This window comes from Plecotus auritus (assembly GCF_963455305.1).
Source record: "Plecotus auritus genome assembly, chromosome: 9".
In the NCBI taxonomy this organism is placed as follows: Eukaryota; Metazoa; Chordata; class Mammalia; order Chiroptera; family Vespertilionidae; genus Plecotus; species Plecotus auritus.
Window position 1 is genome coordinate 92,878,936 of NC_137783.1, and position 19,980 is coordinate 92,898,915.

Below are 19,980 nucleotides of genomic sequence, written 5' to 3' on the forward strand. Positions count from 1 at the left end.
ATGGGTCATTTCAAAGAGAGTTTATGGGACTAAAACCAGGAGCTCTTAACGCTATGACCTAAAATTGAATTTCTCCATAGGATGTAATAGACACTCTCAATAGTGTCTATTTTGTCCTGAAGAGATACATGATTTAGCTACTCATATCAGTGATTGGTGAGGTGGGAACGTAAATAAATTTTCCAAGTTTAACCACTGCCTACTCTTCTTTTTTTTAGGGAGTAAGATGATTAAGACTCAAACTCAGGAGAAACTAAGGCAGTGGAAGAACTCAGAACATGTGAAATTCCTTAAATAAATAAAAGTTTATTAACTTTAAATAATTGTGCCTATGTTACAAATAATAAAAGCCCTCTATACTTTTTGTAGAAAGTCAGCATGTATTTTTGGCTCGAAGTTTCTCTAGTGTTTTCTGTGGAGGGAATAAAAGTAAAATTTAGTTTCAATTGTGTACCTTTGACATGAAAAACCACTTTGCACCTTACTCACCTTATGAAATTCTTTTGCTCTAGCCCTGTTTTGGGCATAAGCCTCTTGTTTTGCTTTCTCTTCCTTTTGCCGTTTTACTTCAGCTAACTGATTGTGTAACCTGTAAGAAATTTATGTGGAATTAAAGACAGAAATGTGAACATTAATACAAAAGCGCACACACATACACACCTTAGAGTCCTTTGGTGCTTGAGGGCCTGTGCAGTCTTTCTGTCTTTGGGAAGTGACACTCTAACTTTACTTTTTAGGCCACTCACAGGTGAACCTGAGCAGAGAACAAGTAATATGAGCCAGATTCAAATAATGTGATAAGCCAGATTCCCTTTCTGAAACTGATACACATGTTTTTGGAACTTACCTATAGAAAGTGTTGCCTTTACTTGGCTTTCAGGACTTCTAAAGACATGTATTTTATTCCTTATTTCTTTCTGTCTCTGGCAGGATCTCTCTATAAATGATTTTTTTCTCTTTGCAAATGCTTCTTGTAAGCTTCCTGTTGCAGGTGTAAACTTTGAGAGGGTTTCTGGTAGAAAAAAGTTGAAGCTATTTTCACCTCATTGAGCAACATACAAGCTTGGAACTTCGGAACTCTCACTAGCCCTCGGATTCACTGACCCATTTCAGATGTTTAAGGCATACCTGCAGATACTACAGCTGTTTTCCCCACAGAATGGCCTGGTGCAGAGTTTTCTGTTTCTGGTATAAGTGGCAGAAATTCACTCTCCTAATTGCAAGAAAGTCACAGATGAAATCTTAAGTATGGCAAAATTTAGGTAAACCCTGTTCAGCTTTAGGATTGAATTTTTCTGGCTAGGGAAAGTATTGATTTGGCCAGCTGTACTAGAGAGTAATGACTAGCTTTACCCCCAAGCCAAGCCTACTTTCCCATCCTATGTCTGATTAGGCATCAGTTCACAAAAACACTTGCATATAATCAATTAACCCTTACTAAATTAGAATTCATTATGAGCCAGGCAAGAAATAAATGGTTTGCTTATGGTAGAAGGAAGGGAATGTGCATTTAATAGTATTTGAAATAGTCTTATTTTCAGAATAAATTTCTAAAGCAATAGAATAGCACTTTATATCCATTTCAGTTCCAGATTTCCTTATTTTGCTGCCTCAGCTTTGGAACAATTCCAACCCAAGCCTGAGTGAAATCCAGAGCATCAGAAATACATGTATTTAGGAGCATTTGAGATCTCCCCTGGCATGTGTCACCAGTTTTGGCTCGAATTTGTAAAAAGTAAAACATTAAGGACTATTACACGGTATGTTTTTTGAGGGGGTGGTGGTGATGATAGGCTTTTCCATTTCCTGTCAGCTGTCAGTTTCTGCTCTGAGCACAATAAGCTGCCTGTTCACTGTAGTTTATTGCACTTGCAGAAAACCACAATATAGGGAAGGGAATTAGTTTGCAGACAATTCTAATGGAAAAAAGAATGGACTTGTGGAAAGAAAAGTGAAATAAACCAGTATCCTTTTATGTTCCCCAATTCTTGGCTATGGGTTGCTGTATCAAGTGTATTTATGACATTTACCTGAAAACTTTTTGCTTCATCCTTTTCTTCTATGGATAAGTTTGCAAAATCCATTTCAGTAATACTGATGTCACTGGTGCTTACTAACGTAAGTTCTGGTTCTTCCATTATACCGTGGCCAGACTCTGTCTCCTGTGCAGTAAAATTAAAAAAAAAACTGTATCAAGAAAACCATGTCCAAAAGTAATGGCCTTAAACAATTGAATATGTGAAAATGTACATTTTGGAGGAAGAACCACAACAAAGTAGCAGTGCACCCCTACTTTTAGAAATACTGGAGGACTCTGGGATGGTTGAAATAATGTGATAATTGAAAATACCTTCAGCAAGGATTACACACCCAAAGGATCACAGGGCTAGGCAGATGAGTACAGGTTAACGGGGAACCAGAGGGTATAGCCCAGGGGTCCTCAAAGTTTAAACAGGGGGCCAGTTCACTGTCCCTCAGACCGTTGGAGGGCCAGACTATAGTTTAAAAAAAAAAAACCTGAACAAATTCCTATGCGCACTGTGGGCCCGGGACGAGTCGGCTAAGCAGGACAGGCAGCGGCACCCGGCGGGCCAGATAAATGTCCTCAGCGGGCCCACGGGCTGTAGTTTGAGGATGCCTGGTATAGTCTGTTTAAAGGGAGTAGCGCTAATGGGTTGAAGCCCAATGTAGGCCACTGCTGCCAGATTAATTTCTTAAGGGAAATACCAACTTTTAAAAACTAAATGAGAATTTACAAAGAAAATCTAAAAGCCAAATCATGTCTGTGGTCTAGATGTTGACAAGCAATCCTATATTCAGGTGATGAGTTGAAACAAAATAGATTATTGCAGCAATTTTCAACTGGTGCACTGTGGCCATTTAGTCAGGCACTGACCTCTTTGCCCTTATAGATTGTCAAATAAGAAAATGACAACAGCCAATGCACAAGAAGCCATCTGGTGTGAAGGAATCTAAATCATACAAATTTTTTTTGATCAGATCCACAAAGATACATTTTTGGTGTGCCTTAGAATTTTAGTAATTATGTGTGCCATGAGATGGAAAAGGTTGAAGAATCACTGGATTGACTCAAATGCAGTGCAATGGGGTTGAACACTGAAAAGTGCTGAAGCATGGGCTGGTCAACATTCCTCAGCGAAGCTGAGAAGGGATATGAGGAAAATCTTTAGTAAAATTCAGAGATCTCCAAATTTGGAGATTTCTGATTATTACAAAATTGGTTATCTCGGTATATTAACAAGTAGCTTTGTTGTTTCTCTTGAAATTTGTTTCAAAAGTCCCCCTGGGTTTGGACTTTTATGCTGTTTAATTTTTGTTGTTGAATATTATTTTGTCCTTTTCTGCCTTTGACTGAATTAAAATTATTTTCTGTGTTTTCATATTTTAATTGCTGGTTTGGAAACTTTTATTTTTACTCTTTTAATAATTACTCTTAAATTATAACATGCATACTTAAATGTATATATGTGTATATATACATATATAGTAGTATATATACATACATACACACACACATATATATAATGTTTGCGCATTTTTTGGCCAGTATCTTAACTAAAAAAAATTAAAACACAAATATTACTTTTAAAAAATATTAGAAAAGCATTCTAAATGCTATTTATACAATGCAGAATTCACTTACCCAGACTGGAATAGAGCTCTGTAGTGGAAATGATCCAGAAGTGAAAAATAGCTCTGATTGTGATGGCTGAGATAGGTTTGGTATGATTTTTGGAGTTTCTGCTTTAATAGAGTTCTCAAAATATTTTTCATTCTGAATAGTATGTGGTATCTGAACTGAAGTTCCCATCTCCACTGTTCTTACACATAATTGTGAGTCAATTTCCTGTACATGTAGATTTACACTTAAAACTCCACAGGTTTCATTTTTATTCTGTTCAGCGAGTCCTTGACTGTGTAACACTTTATCAACCCCTCTTTCTGATAGTTCTTCAAAGCCCAGTCCTTCTCTTTGGCCTTCTAATTGGTCTTTCATTGAGCACTCACTAGTGGTAGAACCACATGGAGTACTATGTGGTATATTTAATTGATGAAATACATTAGCCTCAGCAGATGAACTGAAGATTGAACTTTTCAAATTTCCTACAGAGAGCTGGAAATGAACATTTTTCCCCTTATTTTGTAATATTTCAGTCGGTTCAGAGGAGTACTGATTTTCCATGCCTTGGGAAGAATCTCTTGCTTCAATGCTAAAAATACTTGGTAGATCAGCATGCTGGCTTCCCTCCTGTGAAGAAAATTCTGGCAGAAGCTGTTGAAAAGATTGTTCAGATCCTGCAATTAAGTTTAAGAGGTCAGTTAATCATCGTACGTTATAAAACTTGGGTAGAGATACAGTCCCTAATACTTTGCATAAATTGCAAAGGTTAGTTCCTATAATTTTAGGAAAGTTGATATATATAAACATGAATAGAAAGCTAAAGGGTGGTCACAGTGACTTTCAAATAACTCTACTGCTCACACCACCATGTATTTTCTATTTTAATATTATTTTTTTAAAATATGACTATTCAACACAATGAGATTTTCCCCTCATAAAAGAACCAAATATTGATTTTGTTATAACTAAAATATGCGTGTACTTTGTGTATTTATGTGTACATAAAATTTGTGCAAAAAGTTTTAGGAGGATAAGCTGTTGATTAAGTGTTGAGGTAGGGAAGTTGAGCAAGAACTTTTTTATTTTATCAAGTTCACTACTCTGAAAATTGCCAAGTAAGCATACATTACCTCTGTTATTCAAACGAATACACAAAGAAAAAACTTGTAACACTGGGGGCAGAGGTGAGAACAGGAATGGAGAAAAACCAAGAATTGTTAGGCACTATTTCCAAGGAAAATGGATGCAAACAATCAAGAAAAATATATTAGGTTTTAAACTTTTTGTAGCTGAATCATACATACCCTCAATATTTTCTGTGCCAAAATTCAGAGCTGCAGCACGAGTCAGGTTAGGGTCAGGTTGCTGACTCAGGCTTGTGTTAAGAGGAGAAGGCAGGCTGGTCCTCCTCAGTGCTGTAAAAGAAGCTGTTCTTTTGGGAGACAGAGTTGCATGGTGGCTTTCACCTGACACCTCTGAGCTCTGATGGAAAACAACAGGGAAATGCTAAGTGATGATTACGTATTACAAGTTGAGTCAGTAATCATGTTCCTTTGATATTACTCTTCCTTAACTGCCAATTGACTATCACACTAATAATTTGCTTATTCAAACCTACTTCTTCCATTTTAGTCAATATGAAAAAGACATTTAAAAAGAGATTATCTAGAAAAAAATTACAAATTAACCAGATTGAGTTTAGAAGATGATGAGATCATTTTCTTTTTTAAAAAATATGTTTTTATTGATATTAGGAAGAAATATCGACGAGAGAAGCATCAATTGCCTGCCTCCTACATACCCACTACTGGGGTGTGAGCCTGCAACTGGGGCATGTGCCCTGAAGGGGAATTGAACCGGCTACCTCTTGGTGGATGGGATGACGCTCAACCAACTGAGCCACACCAGCCAGAGCTGACATCATTTTCTGATAGTCAGGAATTATGTACGCAGCCCAGGATGTCAGGATGTGAAGTAGAAAGACCGTGGTTTGCGTCTTAACCCCTTTACTGGGTAGGAAGAGACTTTAAATTTCGCAAAATTGTATTTACCTGAACTGTTTAATTAAGACTGAATTACAATTCTAATGCAGCTTTTTTCAATCTTGGTTCCACATTAGAGTCACTTTGGGAGCTTTAAAAGAAACCCTGATATCTGAATACTCCTAGAGATTCTGATTTAACTGGTCTGGGGTGCAATCTGGGCACTGGGATTCTTAAAAGCTTTCCACATGATTCTAATTGGCAACCAAGGTTAATAACCACTGTTCTGTTCTAAAGGAAGAAAATTTGACAAACTGTTTTTGGCAATTCAGTGAAATGAAGCATCCACTTTAACATACCTGGTAAAAGTCTCTGCTCTCCTGAGAAATCCCGGAGGATAATGATGACAAATCAAAATCTGGCTGTGGTTCCAAGGGTTTAAACAGCTGACGATGCAAGCTTGGAAAAATGTATTCCAATTCAGGAAAGTCAAGATCAACTGTTGGAATTTTGAGGAGGAAAAAAAAAAAGATGAATTTCTTTTTCAAATAAAGCCTAGAAAAGTAATACTAAGAACATATTTATAAAAACTTATTTTTAGGTAAATCCCATTCAACAAAATTCCATTTTTTTCATTACCAACAGAAGTTTTCAAATTACGTCCTCTATTACTTTACAGTGCATAAGAAATGGGGACACTCTCAATGATCAAAATCTTTCACAAATATGTCTCCATTTCTACCAGGCCCCAAATTTTATGAGGTTAATTAGGTATAAGAGGCCATTGTGATCACTGCTTTGCTATAAGCTTTGTTATTCTGACTTAGCGCATTTCAGTTCAGTGATTAAAAACAGAAAATCTGAGTGTTACTATGGGCCAGACATTGTACTTTAAGTACATTATTCCATTTCATCTCTAATACCCCTCTTTTATAGAAGATGAAAGAGTATCTTGCCCATGGTCTCACAGTTAGTAAAATGGTCAAACTAGGAGTCGAATCCACGTCTGCTTGACTTCTGAATTCTTGTTCTCAATACCGACAACACATACTGCCCTCAAGCTGTTACAGCTAACTTTCCAACGTTGGAAGATGATCTGCTGAGCTCTTGTTCTGTGAGTCTAACTGGTTCCAAGTCCCTCAACACTGTCCATGGCATGACTGTGCTGCAGCAGGCCATAAAAACATGGAGCTCAAACAATCACCACTCAAAACTAAAAAGGATAAAAAGCTAAAAGTTACAGTTTATATAAAAGTATGTGTTCAAGATAATTTACCCCGCAAGTCTGTTTTTTCAGTAATCAAATTTGCTTCATTTATGTACTTGTCTATCATCTGCTGAATGTGTGCTTGACCGGGTATAAATTTTTCTGCTGCAGGGGACAGAGGTTTAAGAACATCCCAAGAGTCCTGCCTTTGATAAATAACTTGTGATGGAGGAACTGTAGAACTTAAAATAGCTGCTGCGGCTTCTTTGCCAGTGGTAGATCCTTGTTCCCCATGGTCCACATGCTCTGAAAACAACTCTAATAATTGAGATTAATGACAATATTTAATGGCTAGTTACTTACTTAGAGACAAATTTTGGTGAGAGGTATAGCAACATTGATAAGGAACCAGTGCAATAAAGAAATGTGCTGAGATAGCTTCCCACCGAGTAGGAAAATGTGACCATTAGTGGATACTTCTCAAAGTACTGTTGGGGATCCACAGAGCATCCTCAAGGATGCCTGTGACTTCCAATTATGTTTAGAATATCATACTATCCAATATTCTATCAGACATAAAAACTTTACTTTTGTAATTAAAAAAAATAATCCCTCTCAGCACAATGTGAAAAGCAATGCTTGCTCTCACCATTGTACTACAACTGAACTGGTGCTGGTCTTTCAATTTATTTACAGACATTTTGACATTATTACCTGGATCTGTAAAGCTCAAATCTGTGTTTTCATTACTTAAGCTTCCAGTAGAAATAGTTATTGAAGATAATGGCTCATGATAAATCTCTTGTGTTTCAGCCTAAAAATAAGGGGAACATTAGATCACAATGTAAGAAGTAAAAATCTAGAAAAACCCAAACATCAGCAATTTATCAATTCTGAGCTCAGATCAAGTATAGAAACCTTCATAATTTCGAAGTTCAGTAGTCAAACCTTGTCATCATTGCTCAGACCCGACCAGCCTTTCATACATACATGTCCCACCCTCCCCCAATCTCACTCATCCATCAGCAAGTCCTCAGTGATCCACTGTCACCTTTACACACACACACACACACACACACACACACACACACACACACGCACTTATTGTTTTAAACTACTTTATACTTTGGCTTCTCAGAACTATAGAGATCATGCATCAGGTAGACTGAAAGGTGTTCTGATGCTCAGATTTGGCTATTTTCATCACTGATCCACTTCAGTAGGAGCAGATCTCAGAGAACAGACTCTAGTATTTCACAACTTCTGTGAACTAAACAAAAGAGAATATAAAGCCAAATAGCTCTAACAATGTAGTGCACACTAAGACATTACCAACCTTATTAACTGGCCTCACAGCTGCACTCAGATATGTACTTTCTTCTTTGTCCACGGCATAACTTAATATTGCCTGATTCTCAACCACAGCCTCTTTGACCTTGACTGAAAAGGGGGTGAGTGGGGAGAGAGGAAGATTTGGATTATGACAAATCAAATTCTTAGCTCCAGAGGGCATCATTTCCTGCTTTCCTAAAAAGTTTTTTCATCTTTTGCTTCGTAGAGTTGCCTTATCTTAGACTAAAAGGGAAAAAAAACCCATTCATTTTATTATTCAAACATTTACTAGTCAGCACAATATACTTTTTCCCCCTGGAAAACTAGTTCTCATCGTTTTTTTATGAATAAAACCCTTTGAAGAGAGCCCTATAACACACGAAGAAGATTCCCCAAGAGGAGAAATAAGTGAAGAGGGTAGCATTTGAATAGTGGTAAGAAGTGAAAAATAAAAATTGGGTCAGGGGCACATGCCAGGGTTGCAGGCTCGGTCCCTGGTGTGGGGCGTGCAGGAGGCAGCCAATCGATGGTTCTCAATCATCATTGATGTTTCTATTGCTCTCTCTCCCTCTACCTTCCTCTCTGTAATCAATAAAAAAATTTTAAAAAAATTGGAGAAAGGAGCAAGATCAGTTATTTAAGACATTGAAGAATTCAATGAACAGGTCCCTGAAATCATTTGGTTTGGAAATGGTTCACTGGGAGTAGGGACCCATTAGAATGTCCCTAAAAAGGGGATGAAAGCAAAGCCTTAAACAGAGCACTCTTCCATGCTATGAGGAAGGCAACATTTCTTGCTTTCCTTCAGAAGTAAAACACCATTTCCTGCTTTCCTACAAAAGCAATAGGTACAGAGCTTGAAGTTAGCAATACCACCTATAAAGCTATTAAGAAAGGTGAGGTGCCGAAACCGGTTTGGCTCAGTGGATAGAGCGTCAGCCTGTGGACTGAAGGGTCCCGGGTTCGATTCCGGTCAAGGGCATGTACCTTGGTTGCGGGCACATCCCCAGTAGGGAGTGTGCAGGAGGCAGCTGATCGATGTTTCTCTCTCATCGATGTTTCTAACTCTCTGTCCCTCTCCCTTCCTCTCTGTAAAATATCAATAAAATATATTTAAAAAAAAAAAAAAAAGAAAGAAAGAAAGGTGAGGTGATGAGGAACTGAATAAAGTGGTAGGGAGGGAATGGAGAAGTAACAAAACTAAGACCCTCCTTTCTAAGATAGAAACAATAGAAATCTGGGGATGCATATGAGAAGGAGAAAGGCAGCCAGGAACTGATCTGGCACTATCTATCAGCTAGACCCAGGTGTTCTGTTACACATAACAATTCCACAGAACACCAATATCAGAAAAGGCCACTCTGTGACCATGATGGATCAAGGCAAAAATCAGACCACCCACTCTCATCTCTGAACACAGACAAAATCATGAATCTAGAGTTCAGACCACAAATATTACCAAGCATCTCATCCTGGCTAATATGCGTGACTACTGCTTCTTTACCAGTTACAGCTTTAATTAGCTTCATCCCATTATTCCTACCTCCTGAATAAGAATTTTTTAGGTACCCCAAAATAGAATTACCCTGCTCCCTGATAACATCCAATACTAATAAACAGGGGCCCATTTCCTTGAATCCTTCACAAAATCACCTAATAGAAGTCCAAGTCTTACAGTAAGTCCTTTCTTCTTTTATTTACTGATTTAAAAGGAGAAACATTGATTTGTTGGTTCCACATATTTATGCATTCATTGGTTGATTCTTGTATATGTGCCCTGACCAAGGATCGAACCCACAAACCTTGATGTATTGGGAACCAACTGAGCTACCCGATCAGGGTCCACTAAGTTCTTTCAAATACCCTATTGAGACATCTCATTGTTCCCTGTGGTGGCTTTCTACCTTTGACTATAACAAGTCAAAACCGCAGCTTTGTTCAATTACAGGTGTGTTCCTGGTAGTCTTTGGCTAGAGGGCATCAACAGGTAGAATAAAAAGGAAATACAAGTCTCCTTTAGCTAAATCTAAAATAATGACATAATAGGTTTACTTTATGCGTCAAAAACTATATGTAATTTATTGGAAATTATATCCTCTGCAGTTATTTCAATCTCCAATTAAAAAAAAAAGATGCTAAAGTCAATTTTTCTATAAATCCTCAAAAACAAAAGGTCTCTCATCTCATAGTAGATAAAACTAGGAGAATTACTCAAGTATATGTGACAGCTAAAATAAAAAGAAATCTGGTTAGAAAAAGTAACTGCTTAAAAGTTGCTTTAGAACTAATAAAGCATTACTAGAACTATGCTTTGTATGGTTAGTAAGCCTAATATACATGTAAAACAGCTTATCTACATACATAAATACGAAAGTGAGAAACTTAACACTGGTTGTCTTTGGGTGGCAGAATTATGTTATTTAATGTGTTTTTTTTCTTGTAACCCTTTTTATTTTCCAAATATTTAAAAGAAAACAAACAGCTCATGTAGAAAGCCACATATAGAATTTTTGAAAGATAATATTTAATAGTATTAACTGTGAATTGTAATGAAAAGGCTTAAACACAAAATTTGTACAGGTTGTCAATTATAAAAATCTCATACCTTCAAATACTTCCTACTAGCATTTATTTAGTGAAACAATTGAAAAGCAAAATTAATTATTCTGTAAATACACTTCACTTCTCTCATTCAATTTTTTCTCTACAGAATACATGCTTATTTTAAAAAAAATCTATAGGTGAACATGTAAAATAGAAAGTAAAACCCAGTCTTCAAAAATAGTAAACCTGTACCAACATTTTGGTGATTATGATCAGATACTTTTCAATGCATGAACACAGATTTCCCCATCATTTAAAACTACACAGAATTGCATAGTATGGGTGCACTATAATGATTCTAATCCCAAAGAGTCACTGAATTATTTACCATTTTTCATTACAAATAACACTACAATAAATATCTTGTGCACAGCAATTCCACTTTCAATTTCTTTATCTCTCACCTGTTTCATTAGAGTTGTCACCACAGATGTTCTCCTGGGCAATCGGGTGAGGATGAGCAAATGGATCACAGTCCAATGGAGTCCCAAGAAAACTTTGTTCTCGACTTATAGAGACCCTTAGGGGGTCTCTGTCTTGATAAAAATCTAGATTACCTAGTAGGGAAAAAAATAGACTCATTAGACTTCTGCTTAAATTTCTAGCACTAGTAAAACAAAAATGGAAATTTATATTATCGGGCAAAAATCTAAACTCAAAGAGTTGACCTATAGAGCAACAAAATTATAACTACTATCCGGCCAATGTGGTTCCGTGATTGAGAGTTGACCCATGAACCAGGAAGTCATGGTTCAATTCCCAGTAAGGGCACATGACCGGGTTGTGTACAGGAGGCAGCTGATCCATGATTCTCTCTCATCATTGATGTTTCTATCTCTCTCCTTCCCCCTTTCCTCTCTTTGAAATTAAAAAAAAAATTTAAAAAATTAAAACAACAACAAACTACTTATCTTTCACAAAGGCCTTTAGATGATTTTATTTCAATTATTATTTAATTTTTTTTTTTGGTATAGCAAAGGTGGAAATTTATTGAAGAACAAGTACAGATTCCTACATGGGGAAGGGGAAAGAACCTCACAGCACAAACTCCCATGTGGGGAGGGGGAAAGAATCCCTTATTTTACTGAGTTTTTAATGAAACACCTGCTTAATACCAGATAATCCTTCAGTACTGAATCACAGGAAAAATGCCTGGAGACTTCATTAATCCTTCAGCATTTCATATAATACTGGTGGAGGTGATGAACTCCTTTAGCTTTTTCTTATCTGTGAAGCTCTTTGTCTGACCTTCAATTCTGAATGATAGCTTTGCTGGGTAAAGTAATCTTGGTTGTAGGTTCTTGCTATTCATCACTTTGAATATTTCTTGCCACTCCGTCTGGCCTGCATAGTTTTTGTTGAGAAATCAGCTGACAATCGTATGGGTATTCCCTTGTAGGTAACTGTTTTTCTCTTGCTGCTTTTAATATTTTCTCTTTGTCTTTTGCTCTTGGCATTTTAATTAGGATGTGTCTTGGTGTGGTCCTCTTTGGATTCCTTGTTTGGGGTTCTCTGCGCTTCCTGGACTTGTAAGTCTATTTCTTTCACCAGGTAGGGTAAGTTTTCTGTTACTATTTCTTCAAATAGGTTTCCAGTATCTTGCTCTCTCTCTTCTTCTGGCACCCCCGTAATTCGGATGTTGGTACACTTGAAGTTGTCCCAGAGGCTCCTTACACTATCTTCATATTTTTGGATTCTCTTTTTGTTTTTCTGGTTGGGTGTATTTTGCTTCTTCATATTTCAAATCTTTGACTTGATTCTTGCGATCCTCTAGTCTGCTGTTGGATCTCTGTATATTATTTTTTATTTCAGTCAGTGTATGCTTAATTTCTAGTTGGTCCTTTTTCATATCCTCGAGGGTCTCACTAAATTTACTGGCAGTTTCTAGAAAATTCTTGAAAAACATTATAACCGTGGTTTTGAACTCTATATCCAGTCGTTTGCTTTCCTCCATTTCTTTCATTTGTGACCTGGTTCTTTGTCTCCACCTTTTGGCTGCTTCCCTGTGTTGATAGAGTGGCTTTGTGTGCTAGGTGTCCTATAGGGCCCAGTGGCTCAGCCTCTCCAGTTACCTGAGGTGGACACTCTTGGTGCACCCCTTTGTGGACTGTGTGCAGCCTTGTTGTAGTTAAGTCTTGATTGTTGTTGGTATCACTGGGAGGAATTGGCCTCCAGACCAATTGGCTGTGAGAATCAGCTGTGTCTATGCTGGGAGAACTTCTGTGCTGGAGACACCCTTATGGGGCAAGACTTGCTTCAGTGGGGCTTTGGTGCTCACTGAGTCTGCCCCCTGAGTGTGTCCCTTATGGATCTGAGGAGTTGTAATATGGATGGTCCCACTCTGACCACTGGGTGCACTGGCTCTTGGATCTCCAAGGAGGTGCTAATTTAGCCTCTGCCTGAGGCCACCCAGCAGGAGCTACGGAGAGAACTGCAGATTCCTCTTTTTTGTTTGGAGTTTGGAGGTGCCCAGATGAGGCCCAGCTGTGAAGCAATGCAAGCTGCTGTGGGGCCTTGGGCCTTCTTTTGGAAGTTCTGGGTCTTTCTGACCCAGCTGCAGTTTGTTAGGTAATTTTAGATTGCAAAGGGGCAGGCCATTCATATGCAAAAGCCTCTGCACACAGCTTGCGTGGGGCGGGGTCTCAGGGAATCCACAGGGTGGAGCAAACAGCAATGGCTGATCCTCAGCCCTGCCTTAAGAGGCCCTCGGGTCTCAGTGTCCTGTGGTAATCGCTGCAAGCACCTCTGAGAGAAAGCCGCCCTTGAGTTCCGCCCGATGCCAGACAGACCAGTTTTTCCCCTGGAACTGGAGTTCAGAGCAGTTGGGAGCTTGTGTCTTCCTCTGGATTGAAAAAGACAACCACGTCCTCAAGTTGCCAGCCCTTTCCTTGAGCACACGCGCCTCCACACCTCTGCACTTTACTTCTGCATCACCTCTGAGTCTCAATGTGCTTTTCTCTTTCCTTCTCGTTGTAGAATTTCCACTCAGCCAGCCTTCCTGTGGTTCTGGATGATGTCTGTTTTGTCTTTTAGTTGTAGTTTTTTTTTATTTTATTTTTTATTAAGGTATTATATCTGTACATATCTTACCATTGCCCCCCCCTTAGTTGTAGTTTTGAAGTGGTTGTGCGAGGCACCAATTTCAGGTGTTTACCTATGCTGCCATCTTGGTTTCTATCCTCATTCCTGTTCCCTTACTCTAGATTGGAGCTTAGGCTCACAGTCTTTCGCAATTGGCTAATTTAAAGGAAGGGATGACCTTTGCCGTTTCAAAATGGTGGCCCCCAAACTTTCAACTAAAAGGTGTTCCACAAACAGAAAGAGATGTGACCTCAAATTATATCAGAGGAATTTAATAAAATATTAGTGTGGGAAGACAGTCAACAGAAGTTTTAAGCAAATGAAAAAAAGGAGACAATTTACTATAGGAAAAGTTTTACAAACAGGAAATATAATCATAGCATACTAATATTCTCAGCAGTGAAAAATATACAACATCATGTGTTAATTTAGCTTAAATTTTTCTAAAATCTCCTGCCAACTATAGAGGTAAATGCAAGAAACACCTAAAAGACTTTAAAGTGACTGCCTCTGGTGAATAGATTAGGGGCAAGGGTATGTAGGGCAGGAAGAAATGCTGTTTTCATGTACCTTTGAGTACTATTTGCCTTTTTAAACTCTTTGTAATATTCTGATTAAAAGTATCCCTGGAGAAACCAAGATGGCGGTATAGGTAAACACCTAAACTGCTGCCTCGCACAACAATATCAAAACTACAACTAAAAGACAAAACGGACACCATCCAGAACCACAGGAAAGCTGGCTGAGTGGACATTCCACAACTAGAAGAAAAGAGGAAAGCACATTGAGACTCAGAGGAGCTGCAAAGGCTGAGGTATGGAGACTCACACGCAGAGAGGATGGGCGGCTGTGTGCACAGGCAGCTGAGTGCACGGCTGGCTTTCTAAAGCGGGAGGAAGAAGGAAGCTCCCAACTGCACTGAACTCCAGTCCCTGGTGAGACGCTGGGAAACCAGACTCATTAGGGGGGAATTTGGACTGTCAGGAAAAGAGAAAGCACACTGAGACTTGGGAGCTGCGGAAGACAGAGGTCTGGAGGTGCGTGCGCGCAGAGAGGACTGACTACTGAATGCACGGGCTGGCCTTCTAAAGAGGGAGGGAGATGGAAACTCCCAACTGCGCTGAACTCCAGTTCCGGGCAAGTTTCTGGGAACCCCGACTCATTCGGGGAGAAACTAGACTGTCTGGCAGTGGGCGAAACTTGAGGGCAGCTTTCTCTCAGAGGTGCTTGCAGCGATTACCACAGGACACTGAGACACAGGGGCCTATTAGGGCAGGGCTGATGGGAAACCAAGGCTGGCTGCTCCGCCCAGAGACTCCACCCCATCCAAGCTGAGCACAGAGGCTTTTGCAATTTTGCAAATCTTGTCTCATAAGAGTGTCTCCAGCACAGAAGTTCTCCCAGCATAGACACAGCTGATCCTCACAGCCAACTGGCCTAGAGGTCAACTCCTCCCAGTGATACCAACAACAATCAAGACTTAACTACAACAAGGCTGTGCACACAGCCCACAAAGGGGTGCACCAAGAGTGTCCACCTCAGGTAACTGGGGAGGCTGAGCTACTGTGCTCTAGAGGACACCTACCACACAAAGCTACTCTACCAACTCAGGAAAGCATCGAAAATGTGGAGACAAAGAAACAGATCACAAATGAAAGAAATGGAGGAAAACAAAAGACTGGATATAGAGTTCAAAACCACAGTTATAAGGTTTTTTAAGAATTTCCTAGAAAAGGCCGATAAATTTAGCGAGACCCTTGAGGATATGAAAAAGGACCAACTAGAAATTAAACATACACTGACTGAAATAAAAAATATTATACAGAGACCTAACAGCAGACTAGAGGACTGCAAGAATCAAGTCAAAGAGCTGAAATACAAAGAAGCAAAAAACACTCAGCCAGGAAAGCAAAAAGAAAAAAGAATCCAAAAATTTGAAGATAGTGTAAGGAGCCTCTGGGACAACCTCAAGCGTACCAACATCCGAATTACGGGGGTGCCAGAAGAAGAGAGAAAGCAAGATACTGAAAACCTATTTGAAGAAATAATGACAGAAAACTTCCCCTACCTGGTGAAAGAAATAGACTTACAAGTCCAGGAAGCGCACAGAACCCCAAACAAAAGGAACCCAAAGAGGACCACACCAAGACACATCCTAATTAAAATGCCAAGAGCAAAAGACAAAGAGAGAATATTAAAAGCAGCAAGAGAAAAACAGTTAATTACCTACAAGGGAGCACCCATACGATTGTCAGCTGATTTCTCAACAGAAACTATGCAGGCCAGACAGGAGTGGCAAGAAATATTCAAAGTGATGAATAGCAAGAACCTATAACCAAGACTATTCTACTCAGCAAAGCTATCATTCAGAATTGAAGGGCAGATAAAGAGCTTCACAGATAAGAAAAAGCTAAAGGAGTTCATCACCACCAAACCAGTATTATATGAAATGCTGAAAGTTATTCTTTAAGAAGAGGAAGAAGAAAAAAGTAAAGATAAAAATTATGAACAACAAATACATGTCTACCAACAAGTGATTCTAAAAATCAAGTGAATAAAAAATCTGATGAACAGAATAAACTGGTGAATATAATAGAATCAGGGGCATAGAAAGGGAGTGGACTGACAATTCTCGGGGGGATAGGGGTGTGGGAGGTGCGGGAAGAGACTGGACAAAAAGCATACACCTATGGATGAGGACAGTGGTGGGGGAGGTAAGGGCAGAGGGTGGGGTGGGAACCGGGTGGAGGGGAGCTATGGGGGGAAAAAAGAGGAACAATTGTAATAATCTGAACAATAAAGATTAAATTAACAAAAAAAAAGTATTCCTAAAGTGGTGTGATAAAGGCTATAATGAAAGCTCCCAAAGAGCACGAGAGAGATACTTGACAGTTAAGGAACAGTTTATTGGACAAGCGGCATAAGCCAACCCCGAAGAAGGAACAAGATGATAAGGGGCCTGGTAGGTGAAGCTAGGGACTTAGAGTTAATTGGAACTTATTTCTTGAATCAAAAGGAAACCACTGAAGAGTTTTAAATAGGGAGAAATATAGGGAGAGTAGTCTGAATATATCATGGGAAAATGAATTAAAGGTAGACTGGAACCAGAGAGACTAGGAGATATAGCAGCCATCCAATAAAGAAATAAAGAAATGATGGCCTGAATTAAATGAGTGGTGGTGGGAATGGAAAGAAGTAGACAGATGCCAGAGCTCACCAAGCAGAACTGAGAAGAACTGCTGACTTATTGGGTGTCAGAGAGGTAGACAAGAATGTCAAAACTTGTATCTCAGTACTCTTCACTGAAGAAAGAAGGCTGAAGGACAGGAGGTGGAGGTTGAGGGAACAGTATAAAGCTTTCCCTTTTAGACATGCAGACATTATGAAACCTGAAACATGACTCATTAAATTATAGGCATCAATGGTAAGAATTTCCCAATACCCATTGTGAATTAGGAAAAGTATGAATTCCTGAAGCTGTGGTTTGCCTAGAAGAAAATCTTCCAAAGCCTAGAATAAATAAAATCATTTTTCTAGTATGGTCCCCAGGAGGTCAAGGGTCAATTCCTGGGCAGGGCACATGCCCAGTTTGTAAACTCAATCCCCAGTCGGGGGGGTGTGCAGGAGGCAGCTGATCAATGATATTTTCACCATTGATGTTCCTATCTCTCTCTTCTTCTCTGAAATCAATAAAAATCGTTTTTCTTAAAAAAATCTATATATATAAAAGGCTAATATGCTAAGTGTCCCTCTGCCCATCCAACTGGTCGCTATGACACACACTGACCACCAGGGGGCAGCCGCTCAACGCAGGAGCTGCCTGGCTACAGTGACTTGGCAGCGGTAGTTCTCAGGTAATGCACCCCGAAACCAGAGAGGAGGGAGCCCAATTCCTCGCAGGGTCGTTCAATTCTACCTTCAGCCATGGGTTATGTTGTTGCTGAGGCACTGTTGGCCCTGAATCTGGTTTATTGCACACTTGCATTTGTGTTCCACATCCTGTACAACAGCAACTTTGCAGAGTGCCCTCTCGTACTCCGGGACCCCTCAGGGGATGTCAGAGAGCCGATGTTGGCCCAATCCCCGCAGGCCAGGCCAAGGGATCCCACCTGCCTGAGGGACCCTACTCACTCTGCAGACACCAGGGAGGGACCCTGGAAGGTTGGCTCCAGGGCATGTTGGGCCCTTTTTGTCCAGACACACCCAGCCACCTTCTAATTAATTTCCTTTCAATGTGCATGAACCATGACTCTATGCTATAAGTTCCATAAGATATAAAAAGAAAGCAGAAAAGGGATTGATTCTTAAGAATTACTCTCGCCCTGACCATCAGTTCAGTGGTTAGAGCATTGGCCTGCGCACCAAAGGGTCACGGGTTCAATTCCAGTCAAGGACATGTACCTAATGTACCTGGATTGCAGGTTTGATCCCCAGCCCCGGTTGGGATTCGAGCAGGAGGCAACCAATCAATGTATCTCTCTCACATTGTTGTTTCATTCTCTCTCCCCGATCCGTTCCATTCTCTTTGAAAATCAATGGAAAAAATACCCTCAGGTAAGGATTATTAAAAAAAAAAAAAAAAATTGCTCTCAATCTCTATTTTCTTTAATTCTTTTATTCAGAAAAAAGATAAAATATTTTATGGTTGAAGACCAAAGTAACTAATACTAATAGAAATACTACCATGTACCTTTCTATTGACAAAGCTAATTTCTCCCTTAAAAAAGGATTTACTTTGATAAATTTGATCAAGAAAACTGGTGAATCTGAAATCTAAAAATAATCATGAAATTAAAATAGGGCTACTTACTAATTATATCCAGGAGGAATTTTTTAGATAATGGGATCTAGGAAGAAGTACAGCGTAGAAATATACCTAACTCTTCTTAAAGCCAGAATTTTAAGCATACCTATCCTATAAAAGTATAGGTACAATAAAGGTACTGAAGTAGAAAAGCAACAAGGGAAAAGAGAAAAAACTGAGTTATAGCCTAAAGAAACAGGTTTAGAAGGCAGACATGAAAGAAAGCAGAGGGAAGCAAGTGCCAGAATATGGGATAGCAAAGAAATTTTGTCTATAGTAAACTGGTTTTCCCCTATGTTCAAGAAAACAACAACAACAACAAAAAACAGTTACCTAATGCCACACTTTCCCCCCTCCCCCCTCATTGATTTTTAGAGAAAGTGGAAGAGAGAGGGAAAGAGAGAGAAATATCAATGTGAGAGAAACACATGCACACACCCTGATCAGGGTCTGGGCTGAGGAGGAGCCTGCAACAGAGGTATGTGCCCTTGACTGGAATCCAACCCAGGATCTTTCAGTCTGCAAGCCGACGCTCTATCCACTGAGCCAAACTGGCTAGGGACCTAATGCCACATTTAAGACCAAATTTTATGTACTATTTATAGAAATCATTCTTTTCTTTCCAGAAGTACTCACAGCCAGGCTTCTTCAACAACAAAAAATTAGCATCCTGAAAAAATTGTCAAACTATTACAAAACCGTATTTTATCAAACCATGTGTTTACCTAGTATAGAAGGTCTGCCGCTTGCCGGTGATTCTACCTCTTGTATCACACTAAGTTCATGTTGGTTCAAGTCCAATCCACATTTAACTTTTGCTACAGGTGGCTTTGAGGCTCTCCTACTCAGTTCTTTGTTCAGATGCTCACCTATCAAGTCAATGATAAATTGATGACAATCTATTAACATACTACAAAGTTCTGTTTAATCGGCAAGTTGCAGGAAGTGAAAGCAAAGAATAATCAGTGGAATAATTACAATAACACCCAATTATCTTACTACTCTGCTTGGTACTTACCTTCTGAAAGCAGCTGATTATCATCAGAGTTGCTCCTTTCTATAGAACTAATCTTTTCGTGATCACCTCTTGCTTGGTCTTGGAAATGAGGAAGCCACTCTCTGAGCATCTGGTGTTGTAAGTCATTTTCAAGAGTGGGCTTACTTGTCTGAAACAGTGGACAGATGACGGTGGGGGTGGCACAGAATAAGGGATCATGGGAAGCATTCATTAGAATTGTAACTCCCTCTTAAATTAGAACCTCAACCAAATATACAGTTCCATCAATCACACTATTACAATTTTTTCCTAGATAAAAAATAAGAAAGG

The 19,980-nt window shown here is 39.3% G+C and overlaps 2 protein-coding genes across 14 annotated transcripts in view; one reads left to right on the forward strand and one right to left on the reverse strand.

Annotated features, from left to right (window-relative positions):
- The window catches only part of TAF1D (TATA-box binding protein associated factor, RNA polymerase I subunit D), a 51,626-nt gene extending 47,318 nt beyond the window's left edge, over positions 1-4,308 (forward strand). For 7 of the 8 annotated variants that reach the window (XM_080643079.1, XM_080643080.1, XM_080643078.1 and 4 more), the window contains one exon: positions 219-376. The gene's annotated coding sequence lies outside the window, so the exon portion shown is untranslated. Of the gene's footprint in view, positions 1-218; positions 377-4,176 lie in introns of those variants that run through there. The other variant, XM_080643084.1, reaches the window with a different exon arrangement.
- The window catches only part of CEP295 (centrosomal protein 295), a 56,293-nt gene continuing 36,599 nt past the window's right edge, over positions 287-19,980 (reverse strand). For 2 of the 6 annotated variants that reach the window (XM_080643072.1, XM_080643076.1), the window contains 14 exons: positions 19,672-19,819; positions 19,379-19,522; positions 11,173-11,325; positions 8,169-8,272; positions 7,547-7,646; positions 6,902-7,150; positions 5,985-6,124; positions 4,948-5,125; positions 3,665-4,317; positions 2,031-2,162; positions 1,129-1,213; positions 848-1,012; positions 661-754; positions 287-589 (listed from right to left, as the gene is read on the reverse strand). In XM_080643072.1, the coding sequence (XP_080499198.1) occupies positions 403-589; positions 661-754; positions 848-1,012; positions 1,129-1,213; positions 2,031-2,162; positions 3,665-4,317; positions 4,948-5,125; positions 5,985-6,124; positions 6,902-7,150; positions 7,547-7,646; positions 8,169-8,272; positions 11,173-11,325; positions 19,379-19,522; positions 19,672-19,819 (2,532 nt within the window). In that variant the 3' untranslated portion in view covers positions 287-402. The remainder of the gene's footprint in view (positions 590-660; positions 755-847; positions 1,013-1,128; positions 1,214-2,030; positions 2,163-3,664; positions 4,318-4,947; positions 5,126-5,984; positions 6,125-6,901; positions 7,151-7,546; positions 7,647-8,168; positions 8,273-11,172; positions 11,326-19,378; positions 19,523-19,671; positions 19,820-19,980) is intronic. The other 4 variants (XR_013959136.1, XM_080643073.1, XM_080643075.1 and 1 more) reach the window with 4 other exon arrangements.